The sequence below is a fragment of the Fundulus heteroclitus genome, chromosome 10, assembly GCF_011125445.2.
Source record: "Fundulus heteroclitus isolate FHET01 chromosome 10, MU-UCD_Fhet_4.1, whole genome shotgun sequence".
Lineage (NCBI taxonomy): Eukaryota > Metazoa > Chordata > Actinopteri > Cyprinodontiformes > Fundulidae > Fundulus > Fundulus heteroclitus.
Genome location: NC_046370.1, coordinates 643,162 through 660,090, shown reverse-complemented (window position 1 = coordinate 660,090; position 16,929 = coordinate 643,162). Strand labels below are relative to the sequence as shown.

At 37.4% G+C, this 16,929-nt stretch overlaps 1 protein-coding gene across 9 annotated transcripts in view; it reads left to right on the top strand.

Moving 5' to 3' along the window:
* kcnc3b (potassium voltage-gated channel, Shaw-related subfamily, member 3b) overlaps positions 1-15,337 on the top strand; it is a 72,661-nt gene extending 57,324 nt beyond the window's left edge. For 6 of the 9 annotated variants that reach the window (XM_021316829.2, XM_036141718.1, XM_036141717.1 and 3 more), the window contains one exon: positions 10,454-15,337. In XM_021316829.2, coding sequence (XP_021172504.1) covers positions 10,454-10,467 — 14 coding nt within the window. In that variant the 3' untranslated portion in view covers positions 10,468-15,337. The other 3 variants (XM_021316827.2, XM_021316825.2, XM_036141716.1) reach the window with 3 other exon arrangements.
* The last annotated feature ends 1,592 nt before the right edge of the window (positions 15,338-16,929 follow it).

Genomic DNA, 16,929 nt, shown 5'->3' with positions numbered 1-16,929 from the left:
GTACTTATCAAAACAGCTCATTAGATCCAGTGTTGCACTGAATTATCTGCACTGGAGACTGAAGCAGCACCGCTGATTCGGCAAAGAGCTTCCCGGGGATGATTTTTGTGACCTAAAAGTCTTCGGAGCTCAGTACGAATGCATCATACATATTTTACTAGTAAGACTTTAAAAAGAAGAGGAAAAAAGGGACATTTATTCATGGTTGACTTAAACGACGTGTTGTCCAAAGTGGCAGAGATGGCCACTGTGCACAACACAATATTACCTTATTTTTTTACTTTTCTTGCTTCTCGGCAGGAAGACACAAAGGGCGTCATACTGTTGCAGTGGGTGTTCCTTGTTGTCTGTCTGTGGCCATGTGATGGTTGGAGGTTTTTAAGTCTGCTGTCACAGTTTGGAAACCATTAAAATAATTCCTAATGTAACCGTAAAGCTCCAGCCATTATATGTATGTTAGCATTTCATTGGTACAAAGCTACCAATGGTGTGTTTGTCACTTTCTCCGGTGCAACAACGCGCCGTCAGCGCAGCCCTTTGTTCTCCGTGGCTCCGTCCTGCAGGGAAAAGTCCACATCTGCATGCTGTTTGACATGTAAAATACAGCGGGAAAGGACACAGAGGAGGTTGTGCCATTGCATAGGTTTCAAACTAACCTTGAGCAGTGCGACAGTCATGCTTCGCACAAAGTCACTTATGCAGCTGGATTTAGCCACCGATCACTCTTCCTCCTCACGTGTCATTTCCCACTGTAACTAAAGTACGACGTGATCTCGTTACAGGATACGATTACAGCCGAACAGGAAACGCTTTCCTTAGATGTTGCCCAGAGAACATTTTGACGTTGGCCATTTGAAGTTTACACACGTCGAAAGCAAATTAAATAAATGGAGCTCAATTAAAGGCAATTGTGATTGGTCTCAAAATTGTACACAACCCTGATAAAATGCAAAGATTCTGTGATGTCAAACAAAAAGGATATGATAAATTGTTTCAATTTGATCACCTTTAATATGACAAATATCCTGCATTTTTTTTTTTTGTCTTCTTGAGTCCAAACCTGCTGTCAGGTTGATTAAATCTAATTAAAGATTGTCCTGGCTTTTGCTCAGCTGTAAGCCTTACTTTGTGGAAAAGTCACAAATGATCAAATGTATATCTTAGTGGAGAGGTATTGGTCACGAGAAGGATACAAAGAAAGCCACATCTTCATTTTTGTATAGCGGTGAATTTAGGCGAGTCAGTTGTAGTTGGACAAAATCTAAGAAGAGGGCATTTTCAGAATGTGGACATTTTTCCTTATATCGACAAAAAGTCTAGAGGAGGGGCTCGTCTGACCGGCTGTCGACAGCAACAGTGAAGAAGCTGCAGGGATTTCTGGTTAGTACTCTCTGCGCTTTACATCTCACAACAGTCTTTTATATTCTCCTAGAAAGATTAGGATTATAGGACAGAAGTCTTTTCTTCCGTGGAAAACATGGAAGCGCCCGTTCTGTAAACCTGAATGAATTTCTGATCTGTTCCAAATAACAGTCACTTTTAGTCCTTACCCTTTATGTGGATGCTGGAAGAAAGTCCAGAATTGCAGACAAATCAACAACACGTGGCTTTATAAAGACAGAAAAGATAAGCTTGGCAATAGCTGAGCCAGAGTTAGACATGAAAGAACATCGTTGGGACCACCACCTCTGGACACAATTTGACTGAGTTGGAGACCTTTATCACCTTTGAAATGTTTTATATTTTGCCTCCTAAGAGACTTGTTTAATGTTCAGCTGAAAATGTGCAGGATATATATCATATTAAAGGTGGAAAATGTTTAATTTCCTTAAGTTTCAAAAATGTGGGCTTTTAACAGGACTTTGCACGCTATTGAGATCCACTGTAACTAACGCATGCACATCTTTTGGTGCTTTATATTTAATCTCTTTAAAAACTTTGTGTGGTCAACTCCTTCCCTATATCGATGATTTGCTCTTTTATGTTTGTGTTCAACTGTGTACTTCGGGCCAAATTTGTCTAAAACACCTAAATATAAAACATTTTGCGCCAAGTTTTAAAGTGTTGGGTGATTTACGCAATGGCCCTAAAATTGGTGTTAAGTTTCTGAATATCTGTAAATGTTTTTTGCTTTAAATCTAAACAAAAAATACATGTCATAACCCACATTTTCTTGTTTTGTCCTGTCTTGTCTGTCTTGTCCCTGTCTGTCCTTTATCTTTTTTTTGTTGTTTTTTTTAAACATATTTCTAATCAACTTTACTTTTGCTTTTCATTGATGTGCTTCTTCTCATTTATTTTTCTCTCACGGCTTTGTAAACTGCTTTTTCGTGTTTTCAATCTGTGTAAACCTCATAACAAACGACTTTAAATACATTTCATCTTTGATTTCCACTCGTTTTCTTTGTCACACGCCCAAACCCAAACTGTGTGTCCTGATGTTTTGGTCATAAAGCGACTGGCCAGGAGAAATCGCGTAGTCTCAACAACATATCGGGAATGGCGGGCTCGTCCCTGCGGCTCGCTCCCATCACTAGCCCACCGTTTGAGAACTACGAGACCCCGGGACAATTGCGTCGCTGTCGCTCCCCTATCCCCTCCATTTTGTAGCAGAAAGGACGCCCATGATTGGATGATAGAGAACCGCAGTTGATTAGTTATGGATGGACCATGTTGAAACTTCCCTTTGCATTAAATATTTTGTGCAAACAAATAGCAATAACGTTAAATGTACTTGGTTGTAGACTGAATTCAAGTTTATGATGCATGCATCAGGTGTGCAAATGGGGTAGAAGTACAAATTATAGCTTTAAAGACAATTATTCTAAATTATATATAAAATGAAGCATTAAACTGTTTGGATTGGTTAAAAGAATAAAATGGTGTCACAGGTTAAAAAAATATTTAAAAATTACGCTGATATTTTAAAAGTTAAATTTGTAGATAGACATTCATTTTGTGTTGTGGACCAAACAAACCTAAGCTAGCATCTCCAGTCAGAGAAATGAACATGAAACAAGAATTTCATTTAGCCAAAGGAAGAGAAAATCTCAGTTCGTAGGTTACATTGACAGTAAACTGTTTTCCGCATTCGTTGTTTAGTGACTTATGATGTATGAGGATAGTAGAAATGATCGTTGTTAGGTCTTTGCTTCTGTAAAACACAATATTAACATCCTGTCATCATAGGACACTTATGTGGAACGTTAAAACATCAAGTTAAAGCGATGTCTAGAGTTAAAAAAAAGAGATACCACTGTGTAAATTAGGAGTATAAATAGGCCTAATCGTAATACACTGAGGATAGAATCTCATATATGCAAATACTGTTTTACCTTGGAGTTAGCAGGTATAGGTCCATTCTGACATTTTAAAGATGGGGTAGGGGAGGAACACGTGTGACCGTACAGAATGAAGATCTGCGCAAAATGAGTTGTGCGTGCAGAAACATTTAGCAGGTGCTGTAGATTTCCCGATTTTTACTGATACAGAAAACCAAGATAATATTATTTTTTTTCAGACAGCAGTGTCTAATTGTGCAATGTAAAAAAACAACAACAACATGCTTATTAGACCTGCTTAGTAGCCCTCGTCTAATAGTTTTTTTCAGTTCCCAGGGAAACACCTAGGCATCAGCCATCATGAGATTCTCTTGATGTGGTAAATATAGCACGTTATCATGGTATTTACACACACATTTAATCATTTACACACACATTTGTCATTTCAGTTCTTTCAATCGACGCAGAAAAGCCACAATTATTTCTACTGTTGCTAAAATAGTGCAATACATCTTGGACATTTTTTGTTTTCTTTATTTTAATCCTTAGTCTAAAGCATAAATGTAGAACAAACACCCACTAAATTAAGCTGATGGAGATGGAGAGTTGGCTGGATAATTAGCCAGGCTTGCTCATTGGGTAGCACCTGCAGTTAGCTGCTTAACAGATACGGTGTTAGTATACTTTTTTAGTCTCCATAGCATGACTGTTAATGTTTTGTGACTGTAAAGATGTTCAGACATCCAAGTTTGTCTCTTTCGAAAAGTGTTGCAACCTTGTTTCAGACAGCTGACCAGAAGTGCACAGCAACAGGTGAAGAAGGTTAGGTTAGGTTGTGTTAATCTGTGCTTCTAACAGTCAGAGAAAACCTTGGTTACTCGGGCATTTTGTCATTCCAGTAAAAGCAGTTTAAACAGTAGGACGGGTAAAATTAAAGATATTATACATCTTGAAACCGTAATTTTTTAAAAACTGCAGTAGCTTATTTCTTGATTCTGGTAACAACCCCAGACCTACAAACAACTTTCAAAACCAAATATGAGCAATATTCCCTGAAAAGTTTTTGTCATTATCACAGCAGCCATCTTGGCACTTCCTGGAAGGTGTCAATTTTATTAATACTTATTAATACTTTATGTTATGCTAGCTACCATTCAACGCGCTCACATATACGTCACGTATGTTGAGCGCTTACTGCACACGCGCAGCTCATTTGTGCAGATCCTCGTTTTAAACAGTGACTAGGTGCTAAAACACTGCCGTTTCTGACATGCATTCTGGAACTGTGTTAGCATGATGCTAACATGGTGCTAATACTCTGCTAACACTTTGTTTGTGTGTTAGCACAGTGTTAGCATTCTGCTGTAGAAAAAAACAACTAAAACTCAGCGGTCTGGGAATCATCTGTAAAATATTTTCATGCTGAAGTTATAAATTGACAGAAAAGTTTCAAATGTTATCATTTAAAAAAAAAGAAATAGTTTTTTCTTAGTGACAACGTTGTATTTGGACCTAGCAACAAATACCACCTGAGCCAAATTTAGTTAAATAGACAACATGGCTTTCTATTTAAACAGAGTGAAATGGTGATGAAAAAGTAAAATGTTAGGAGATGTCTAAATGTGGTTAGAAGTAGGCTGAAGTGGATCAAATCGATTTATCAAGCCTGACTTTCGACGTTCCTTGTTTGGCTTTAGTTTGAATGAAACTTGTGAGCTAAAAAAAGTCAAATTTCCAACATATTCTTCTGGGCTAAATAGAGACAAAGACTGGCCAACCTTTAAAAGCCATAAAATAATGTAAATGGATCTGCATGTGTGGAAATTAGTCAGGATTATCACAGAATAATCAAAGCGTCACGAACCACCAGAATTTAAAGAGACGGTCTCGTTATGAGTCTATAAGAAAACTACAACAGTTTTATATAAATCATTTGGATTCACCAGTTAGCAAAAGCCTTGCTTGGTTTTCACACTTTTACTTCACGTTATTTATTTAATGACAGGAAACGGCTGAATGGACCATCGGGGGGGAAGAAATCCTTATCAGGAGAGCAATATAAAAGAAGTGTTTAATATTAGCTTGTTTATTTTTTTAAGAAATCTAAGTGCAATATATTTCAAAAGCTCCTCACAAAGTAATTTTTAGAAAATCAAATTTGAATGACTTCGTGTTTAACTATAAAGTAAAAACTAAAACAGGCACTTTACTAACATTCAGTGTTAATTACTTAACTTTAAAGCTTGCATGTAGGATTAAGGATTATATATAACGGACCGGACACAAGCCCACGTCATTGAACTCACTTTGCTTATTGTTTGTTTCACCTCATCACTGTTAGCTTTTTTTTTTTTTTGGTCAGGTTTTGTTTGTTTTAAATGTTTCTCTAAAATGACTAAGTTGTTTTTTCTTCTTTCTTTTAATAAAGCTAAATAATCTGTTCTACTTTAACAATCGCTTTTACTGTTAAAGCAGTTTTAAACATCATCTTTTTCATGTATGTATATTCTGTGTTGAGCAACAGATGAGCAAAAAAAAAAATCTAAAAAATGTCACATTCACATATGCAATAAATGTGCAATATTTCTTTAATGCTGGAAAACATGCTGTGCATAAACATGTAAATATGCAGATATATTTTTACTCTGAAAAGTGCACATACTTAAAAGGCAGACTACCTGTTAGCATTATTCAGCTTTTCCAGAATTTAAGTGTAGAAAAATGTTCAGACCTGAGCCATTTTTCTTATTTTTTCACTCAAAGCCAGTGGAGTCCAGGTTGATGTTGTGATAGCTGTTTTAAATGGTTTTAGGCTTCAAATTTCCATTTTTCTGCTGTATATCATTGCAACGACCACATTGCTGTACCACTGGAAGTAAGAAATTCAACAGAAAAAGTAAAACAAAAACAAAACGGATTTAGAATCACATTTTTCATCTTGAAGATCATTTATATGCTTACATACAGTAGATGTTTATGATATAACTATTACAATCAGTGGTCCTGGTACCAATTTTTAAATCCATGTGCTTCCAAAGTTTTCCCTTCAAGAACCATAGTCGAAGTTTGTAAATGAAACTTGTGTCAACACGTTTCCTTTAATTGCCAATAAAATGGAATTGGACTGTCTCCTGTGGGAAAATCTCAACAAAAACAGATGGTTTAGAAAATGTTTTCAGACACAGGTATTTAGTGTGTTGCCTTATGTTTCCATTTTCATGTAAAACAAACAAGAGATGACAATATTGTATAGCTGTCTGAACATTTGTCATCCAGCATGCTGAGCAGTTTTGTAGCTTTTCGGTATGTAATGTAAAACTAAACTTGGGTAGAGTTTTTTTAAAACGAGGATAACACTTTTATGAGCATGTCATGAGAAAAAAAATGCATGGTGATATTCTGTAGAGTGATTGGGCTTTCATAGGAAAATGGTGGTCAAAATGAGCAAAACCGAAACTTGGCTTGAATTCACAGGAATTTCTATCATTATCTGTGGGTTTTCTTTGCTTAACACCACATTCAACCTTTTAAGCGCACTTACACACTGTATAAACATAAAGGGACTAAAAAAGTGGATGTTACATTCTGTGGATCCTTTGGATTATACTTGGAAATCACTAGTACATTTTAACATTTACAGTAAAGTAAGAGTGGAAATATTTTTATGGACTGCTACAACTGACTGAAAATGAATGAGAGGAATCAAATAATGTCTCACACGGCTTTATTTTGGACATTTCTTCTCATGTAAATGCTGTTTTTGCTCATATTTGTATTTGTGTTTCAGCAAAATTGATTAGGTGACGATCACAACTGTGAGTTATCTTTTGTTCTGATGAGAGTTAAATCACGTAGTTTCGACCTAACGTTGTATATATATATATATATATATATATATATATATATATATATATATATATATATATATAAACTTTTTCAACCAGCTGTTGATAAAAAAGTTTCTGAGGAATAGGTACTAAAACAGAAATTTAGTGACACAACTACAAACCTACCTAAACACGGCTGTCCACCTAAACCGACTGACCAGGCAAGGCTAGCTTAGTCGAAGGACAAAAGTCCATGGTAACTCCAAAGGAGCAGCAGAGATCCACAGCTTAGATGAGAGAATGTCTTTGCAGAACCATTATTTGTACTTTTCACAAATCTGGTCATATGGATAACAACATAATTATTGAAAAAAGAGGCTGAGGGTGCTAGAAAACAAACCTGTTATCCCCACAGTGAAACATGTTTTAGATCAAACCAGAATCATGCCTAGTCAAAGTTCACACCTTAGTCTAATTGGCATTTTGTGGCAAGACTTAAGCTAAGTATTTTGAAAAAAAGAAAAATACATTTCAGTGTCTCGAAGGCAGCGCCATACTCCATTATACATGCATTTCTAACTGAGATAAAAGGTTGTTTGACAAACTAAGGGGGCTGAATAGAGAGTAATATTCATTTTTTTTGACTTCACAATTCCTCATTCCTTTGTAGACCTAATGGTCTATATCACATAAAATCCTTATAAAATACATTGAGGTTTGTTTGTGGTTGTGTCATGACTAAGTCTTAACAAGTTCCAGGTGAATAAATACTTTTGCAAGGCACTGTAAAAGGTGCATTGCATCAGCCAAATTATGACAGAGCGTGTAAAAACTTAACTGTTATACAATGTGATATAGCCAAAACTTCTTAGCATGCTAACACAGTAGCAGTGTTAGTACGCCTATAGTGTTAGCGGGGGGTAGCATTCTGTTGAAATAACAATAATAAGCAATTGTTATGGAGCTCTAGGGATATTGTATAAACATTTCACTAATTAAAGTTATACATTCACAGAAAATCTTTTTTGTAATTGTATATTTGTACTGATTTGTACAATTCAGTGATTTGGAGCTAGCTTATTTTTTGTGATGTGTCTGTTATGACAGTTTAGAAGGATTCTGCCCTGTGTGCAAACAAAAACTAACTCTAGAAAAAGGTAATTAAATGTAGATTACTGAATTTTATATTACTGATTTCTAAAGCACTAATATCCCTTGAAAATGACAGAATGGCTGTTATACAACACAATACGACCACACTCTGTTAGCATGCTAACACTATGCTAACACAATTAGCATTCTGTTACAGGTAAAAACTAAAGCAAAGGTTAGGTTACAAACAACGCTGTTTCACATTGTTAAATGTTTTCCGTTAAAGAGGTTTTAATAATAAAAAAGGTTTTGGGTTAACTGTGTACTTATAGAAACATTTCATGTAGTTTTTACCAAAAATGTATAATTATATAGCTATAAAGAACATAAATATAGTTAAAAGAAATCTAAAATAGTTTCAAGAAATTACATTTTCTTCTCTGGAAACATGTTTACGTCTATATTTTATTCCATAAGACTTATTTTAAAAGTCCTATTTTCTAACAGATCTGTTTGTGATATTCAGAAATGGAAAATGACAGTTTAGCTGTAAAGTAGCAGCTAAAGTAGTGTGCTCTTTTTTTCTGACTTTCCTAATTTCATTAATATTTTATCATAGTTGCAAAGAACATTGTCAACTCTCAGTAGTTTTACTGGATTTGTTGTAAAGCTTGTTTTGTTCCATATGGCTGCTACTTTCTTGTTAAACATATTTATGATTAATTTTACATTAAAACTCAAGTTAAAACCATTTATGGTTTGTATTTTTGATGCAAAGGTTACTATCCTGGACTTGACTGGCCTAATTGTAATGTAGTAATCTGCTGCTTATAGAACACATGGAGGTTTTTCCATACCAAAGTTATCATTTACCCAGTTTTTCTTTTCTATGGGCCTGGTGGGCAAATTATGAACTATGAATTGTGGTTACAACTCCGCCCCAGCTTTCTATGTTGTGGACATCAACAGAGAAAAAGAGGAGCGAAGAGCACGCAGAAGAAGTTTCAACCACAGCAATTATGAGTAATGCCTGGGATCAATGTGTGTTTAATATGCTGGTGAATGTAACACAAGATTCATTTCCTAGGATTTCTATTAAGGAAAAACCTTCAGAAATGTTTTGATGGGTAATTTCGCCCCATATGCCAGTTTCGTACCTTAGCATTACCATTCTGCGCCATTCATCATCCATTTTATAAAGGTGACTAAAGCATTTCATACCAATGTGTTTAAACCATGGAGTATGCCTTTATTTGTCTTTGTAGTTAAGGATTTTTATGAAATGTAGCGATAAAGGGCTGTAAATATGCTCAGAATGAACAGGGGATAAATTAATTATTTAGATTTAATTAATTGTTGGTTCTGGTCCCACTTTACTTCTATTAAAAATGACAGCTCAAGACCCTTGATCAAACCAAAACACCTCTGAGTGATATCATCCTGGCAAATATTATGTGTTTGGAGTCATATAACCACATTATCTTACAGTAGTCTATAAGTAGAATACAGAAAAGCGAGTTTGAAACATCTCCCTGGTGGATAAGAATTGACACGTAAGCAGTGTGAAGCGTCCAACTGCAGACGGCACAATTTAGTGGCTGAAAATTTTGAATCCATCAAAATTGCCAAGGTACGAAACGGCAAAGGGGAAAATGACCAGCACCTGTTTAAATATACTGTTGTACACAAACATCTCAAATGTTTCTTTTGCATTAAAGGAGACGTTTCAGGAAGGTTTCTTTGTAGTTGAAATAAAAACATCTCTTTACTTATGCACAAAACTACATGTTTTGCCCATATGTGTCTATCTGGATGTTATGTCTGAAGTTATATTACTTTACACCACAACTTAATGTGTGTAGAGCTCTCTAATGTCCTTCATTTTGGAAACGGTCGTGTTTTTCCATGTTCTGTAATGTTTCCATTTCATGATTTTGCTGTTTAAGATTAACCAACCTTTGCAGAAAGTCTTTGTGTCGTTGAAGCATGTTATTTCAATTTGTGCACTTCATTCTGACACAGTTAAACTGCAGTTGACAGGTAATGGTAACTCCTGATTATTTCACTCTTGTTCATAATGACAGTAACGTTATGAGGCTGTATTATCAGAACCTGAGTAATTTTGTCATTTTTAAATTTGCATTTGAAAAAAAAAACACAGCTAACCAAATACGAGACGATGCTTATTTTGAACATGAGTTTAGTCGCTGTGAACGTAACATTAACGGCTCTCTGTTTTTTTTCTCTTTGCAGTGTTAAGTTTCTAGCATTCGCCTTCTCTGTTATGAGGAGTCAATAACTGGTAAACAAAATTGCGGCGGGAGCCACATGCGCTACAGGCTTGTCACGGATGGACAGTTGAAAGGAGATCTTTGAGGTGACGAGGAAGACCAGAGGGTAATCCTGAATTTAAAAAAAATATATATAAATATATATCACATGGTCTGCTCCTCACATTGTTACCAAAGCAGCCTCTTGGATCGCCAACCACACTTTTTGACAACAGTTCACCTGCCGCCCCCTCCCACCCAGTTCTTTTCCCTTACCCCTGATTCCTTTTCCTTCAAGCTGACTGAGCATTGCACTGACACACTTTTGGAGAAAACAGGACTCCTGATGACACATTCCAGATGACATCTCTCTGACAGTGTTTTATGAACGCCATCCTGCTTATTGACCAAATCAGCACCGCCTGCCGTGCTGAACCACTGAGCAAGTTTCCAGTCAAGCACTCGTCTATCACCTGGACTCAACGAACAATGTAGCATTTCTGCTAACACACTGTAGCATCCGTTGGTTGGGGGAATACCTTGACCTAAAAACCCATCCGTCCACAGTTAATGAGAGAGAAAATTATGCATTCAAGGGATCTTCTAGATGTCACTCCTGTATTCCTTACCGGTGAAGAAGAAGGAAGAAAGTCGATGAGGGAGCACATGAGAGACAAAGGATTGGTCTTATTCAATGCACAAATATGAGACGAATCACAAATGCACAGTCTTTAACGGCATCCCCAGATAGTCCCTTGCTAAAAGTTTCGCACTTGTATAGTCTTCCATTAACTTCTATTAGACTGAAGTACTGCCCTGCTCATCAAACAGCACTAACTCTGAAGCCGAACAATCGAAGCACATGTAGCATTGCCTGAAACAAGTCATAGAAGTCCGTTTTATGATCGCCCCCCCCCAAAAAAAAAACAGTCTCCATCAATAAATAGTGGGAAAAGACTGATCTTTATCTCTCATGTACTGATGTGGGCTTGCACGAAAAATCTATGTTGGGTACCAAAGGTCCTTTAGCATGCACTTGCTGAATGACCCCCTGTAATGTACAGTAGGTTAGTAAAGATGTTTAAATATAGGGCGAGGCTTCTTTTCCCTCTCATGCTAACCATCGTCATTTAGTCCTTTAACTGCCAGTAGCTTCCCGTGCCTCACTGCACATGTAAGAACCGTGCCCGTGTAAGGGTGACGCGGACATGAGGAGTGAATAGACTGACCCGGAGGAGTCAAACCCTGTCGGGAGATCGGCCTACCCTGCCTAAATTACCACCAAAATGCATTCTGCATTGTTTTCAACGGGACCAATCTGATGAATATTTCCCCAACACTGCCGATTAGGCGCGAGACTCCTCTAATGCATACTGCCCTGCCTCTCTCTTGTCCCTCTAGCTGCCAACAAGTGCTTCACTGAAGCTCATGGGTGGAGGGGAGGGGGGGGGGGGAGTCCTTTTAGGCCAAAAAGGATGTATTCAGAGAAGCGGACCAAGAGTAGAGCAAGCGTGGACGTGTACAAAGAGAACAAATCTATATTTTGATAAACAAATCTATGATGCTCCATGACTTCGGAGAAGGGTTCCTGTCCAGAAAGGCGGGAAAAGAAAAAAAAAATCAACATGTTACACAAGATTGAAAAGAAAATTTGCAGGTGGAAAAGATGCAAGAAAAGAAGTATTCCTTCATGCTGGGGTGTGCAACATAATTTAACCCACAGGCGTTGGGGAAAAAAAAAAAAAGTTTTTTTGAAAGACCTTAAGCATTGACGGACTCGGAGGTGGAAAAGACAAAGTATGGACAATAAGAATAATGGGGGAAAAAATGCATTTTTGTAACTTTGTTTACCAGCATGACTACTTTGCATGACTGTCTTTTCTGCAAGCCCTTAGTTGAAGACAAGGGTGCTAGAGATACAAAAAAGTATGTATAAAATAAATTTAAAAAATGTTATATGCAATTAATGTTTTAAAAAAAGAGTATAATTAAAGAGAAGAGCTATATTTTCTTTTGAAAAGTAAAAAAATGTGAATATTGAAACATGTATGTTTGCAAAGTACACCCTGAACTATGTTTTGTTTGATGAAATCTCTCTGCTACTACTGCCCTACACTCTCCATTCCAGTGTTTACGACCTCTGCCATATTTTTTATTTTTTAACGCGTTGAGCAGCATACTTTCTAAACATTCAGTCGGCTAACTTTGCCCGTAGCAGTGGCGCAAAGTACTCTAGTTGTTGTCACTCACAGAGTCCATGATTCCTCCTTGAATTATTTGCACATCTTCAGTAGCAAAAGCAGCACCCATAGCGAAACAGCAGCTCTCCATGTCGCAGTTCCGAAAGCTTGATTAATACTCATAGTTTGCTTGTTTTCTTTGGCAATAACGCAAGAGTTGTCACGACTGTAGCAGATAGACGTCTGAGAGTCCTTTGAGTTGCCTTCAAGGCTTCGGTTTCGAAGGGATTCTTGAGAGCCTCGGATGCGTCCTTTGCAGAGACAGCAGTCGAGCCCCTCTGCAGAAGAACAGGAAGACCCAATAAGATTCTAAAAGATGCAATATGGTAAGGAGTTAAGAGATTTTATGTTTGCATGGAAGTGACTGCCATTCCAAAGTCAAGAGTGTGGGCTTCAGGACTCAGGTGTGCTGATAGTGTGCGTGGATGTCTTTTGCTTTTTTCTTTCGAACATAATAAATCCTAGTATATAGAAACATGATAATGTGAACACCTCACAGTGATGTGTTAAAAAAAAAAAAAGAACAAACAAACAAAAAAATAATAATTAAACGCATGCATTGTGACTTGATAATCTCTCAAGGGGGAACAGAGTCTTGCCATTTCCCCTCAGCCTTCTGTCATTGTTTCTGTCACGATTCCAGTACGGATAACTTTATAAACACTGTGCCGTGTTGTAGAGCAGCAAAGTCTTCCTCGGAGAGGCAACTGAAAACTACTCACACTCACAGTGTCAGCATGAGTGCGTAGAGGTAGCTCGTCTTCATTTTTTTTCTCCTTTGTTTTAAAGGTCAGATCTTGGCGTCTGTCGTTACCGTACGGTCGAGTTCTTGTCATCCCGCTGGCTAACTCATCGCATCACACAACGCAGTCATGCAAGCACCAATCAAAGAGACCCAGAGCTTCCAATATGATGTCAGAAAGTGAGACAGAAAGGGTTAAGAAGTAGCGGTGTCCACCTGGGGGAGACTGATAATGATGAAAATGGGGAATAGTCGCAGAAAGCCAAAGGCGATCTGAGTGCTGGGGGGTCTTCCAGAACCTCTTCTTTGATTTGGATTTCCTCGTGAGTTTCAGGCCCCGCTGGTCCGGGGTTTAGCTCAGGCAGCTGAATGGTCCTCCGCCCGTTTCTCGTACATTTTGGCTGGAGGCTCGCCAGAATACAGTGTGATGTTAGACTACGGAGAACGTTCAACAGTTCTGTTGAGTCTGCGCGGGTTTTACAGGGTCGAGAACTTTCTCTATTTGCAAAAACGTCGTGGGGGGTTACATATCTTCTTACAACACACCCAGTTCTTATTTTGAAAGATTCTCAGAGCCCGGATGGCCACAGAGGTTTTTCAGAGGTGGCGTGCACACCGGCAAAAAAAAAAACAACAAAAAAACGTTTGTGCTTCACCCAATTCTTTGTCATTTTTTTGGCCAGATAATGTTTTTATTTTCATGCCACTGTTCTCCAGGGTTAGGTTTGCCATATCTTTGATCTCCACATTGTGACTGTGTCTGCCAGTGGCAGGCCGAAAAAGATGTCTTTTTTTTCCCTAATGCATAATACTGCCATTTGATTTAGACTCGGTGAACAGGATGAGTTACAATGTTGATTGTGCTAAGTCTGTTTTATTTTTTTTAGAGGTTTCTATCTGTTTAAGAACGTAAAAATCAACCTCATGCAACCAAAAGACCAGAAATGCTTTACAGGACAAGTAAAGGCCACCTTGTGTTGGTGGGATCTGTCCTCTGCAGATGTGGTCCTTGGACAACAAATCCTCAACGGCATCCTGTTTATTTTACTTACATGTTTTTTTTTTCCTTTATAAAAATGTTTTCATTGTGTCTTTTTGTTTGAGGACACTGTATGCAATCCACACCATGAATGCCACTGATGGACACTTACTGTATGCTCCCTGAGACGCAGATGTGCTGCCATCAGTTCAGAGGTTTTCAGCCACTTATATCATGGCTTTATAGCTTTCCATAGAGTTACATAGCAATCACATATGTCTAAAAAAGATTATTTTACAACTGATAAAAAATATAGTTGTTTCAGAGCAAATTATATCATATTATATAGAGTTTTCTAGTATATTAAATGTTATTTTAATTAGAAAAATATGACAAAAGTCAAACCACTTTATAGACATCTAGTTTAACGCATCGCACATCGACATAGCATCCCAAAGATTCATTTTACATGCTATTATTGTGTAAAACAGACTTAGGTACTGGTCCATTGTACTGTGGTCTTAAACGGAGCCTGAATGGGGACAAGAGGTGGTCACTGGAGCGTCAGGTTGTGACTTATGCCGGATTTCATTTTTGAAATGTTGGGACACGAAGAACAATTCATCAAGAACTGTATAAAGTATATTTCAATGGAATGTTCATGATCTATCTTTTTATATTTTCAAGAGAAAAAAAAATCAAACATATCAATAAAGCGTCATAATTGAACCTATTTCTACTATTGAGACTTAAAATGTATGAATGTCAATGCGATCTAATGTGAACCAACCTGCATTGCAGCTTGAATGAATAACTGGACAACAGTCGTGAGATGCTTTTTCAGAGACAATGAAATTGCTTAAAAATCACTGAGATCAACCTAAAATAAATGAAAAAGTAATCTCAGTTGTGTGTCAGTTTGTCTAAGTTGACTTATTTAATCCAAAATGAGCGAGCTCTTGTGCGTACTGAGTAGACCGCCACGGCTATCCGTGTTCATCAATCTGGCAGCAGCAGGGAGACCACGAAGCAGTGACTGATAGAATCAGACCTGATATGAGGAGGCGGAGAAAAAAGGCTTTCAAGATGCTAAAGATGGACACGTTAGATGAGGACATTTCCAAGAGCTCGCTAAATGTCCCGGGAGTCCAGCATGAAGGTGACCTTCAGATCTGAGATCATCTGTAACTGGGTCAGGATGATTTGGATTTGAGGAGGTAACCTGATGATGCATTTTTCTCTTTCATTTCAAATTTTTGATCCAAAGATTTTTTTAGAGGATTCTAGAGAGAGTCCAAACCTTCCCGTCAGTACACGTAGAACCACTTTTCTCTACAGGTACAGCTGAGAGTCTTCTAGGGTACATGCCTAGAGACAGATTTTTGTATATTTTTTCTTATTCTTCTTTGCAAAATAGCTCAAGCTTGGTCAGAACATAATTTCTTTAGACTTACAGCAGATTCTTAATTAGATTTAGGTCTGGACTTTGACTGGGCCTTTCTAACGCACGGAACAGGATTGGGTTTTATGATCTCTAACATGTTCATCAATTCGACTCTGATCATAATGTGCATATTTTTTATTTGGAAAAAGAAAACGTTAAAGATGGCACCTTGCTTTTAACTTGCTCACAGTTAAACAGTATTCTGGGTCTATCATATAAAATCGGATAAAAACACATCAATGTTTATTCCTTAAATAAATTATTATTATAAAATAAGCAAAAGTAGAATTCATAAATATGTTTGCAGGACCCAGTACATTGGATGATTACCCACGTTACAGGCTGCTTTGGCAGAGACTGGAGGGCTGTGTGTGTGCAGCCATGCCAGGAGTATCGGAGGTGTCATGGTTGCTCTGCAAAGCCACAGAGAAGCTGAAGCGTTGGAGACCAGAACACAGAGCAGGACGCGCATTTTCAATAAAACTTAATACAATAAATTCATTGGATGACTCTGTTGCCTCCATCTTTTAGCGCTTGTTGTCCACATTAAGCAAAACACACCTCACCAGGCTGTATGTAGCGTCTCAGGACGAACAGAAAAGCTTCGTTTTCTATGAATGGAGGCAGATATGAGGAAATGTCGCCAATAAAAAGCCTCTCGGCTTTTAAACTCCAATTTTACTACACATCACTCCCCTCTGGTGGTAAACCACGGGAGTGCATGGCATAGGGTATTGATTTTTACATTTTACTAATTGATTTATTAATAAAAAAAATCTAGTTTTTCATATTAGAAATATTTTTGAAAATGAAAAATTATAGTTTTCTTTTTTGTGTTCCACTTTCATTAAATCACAAACACAAATCAGCAAAGGCAAATGGCAGAACCATTATTTAGAATAAGACTGCCCGATTAAGGTACAGTTAAGGCCAGAAGTTTTCATACCTATGCCAGATTTGTATTTCAGTTTTTTTCTTATTCAACTAAGAAGTTACATTTATCTTAAGATGATCAATGTCAAAAAGACCAATAAAAAGCAGTTTTTGTTCATGT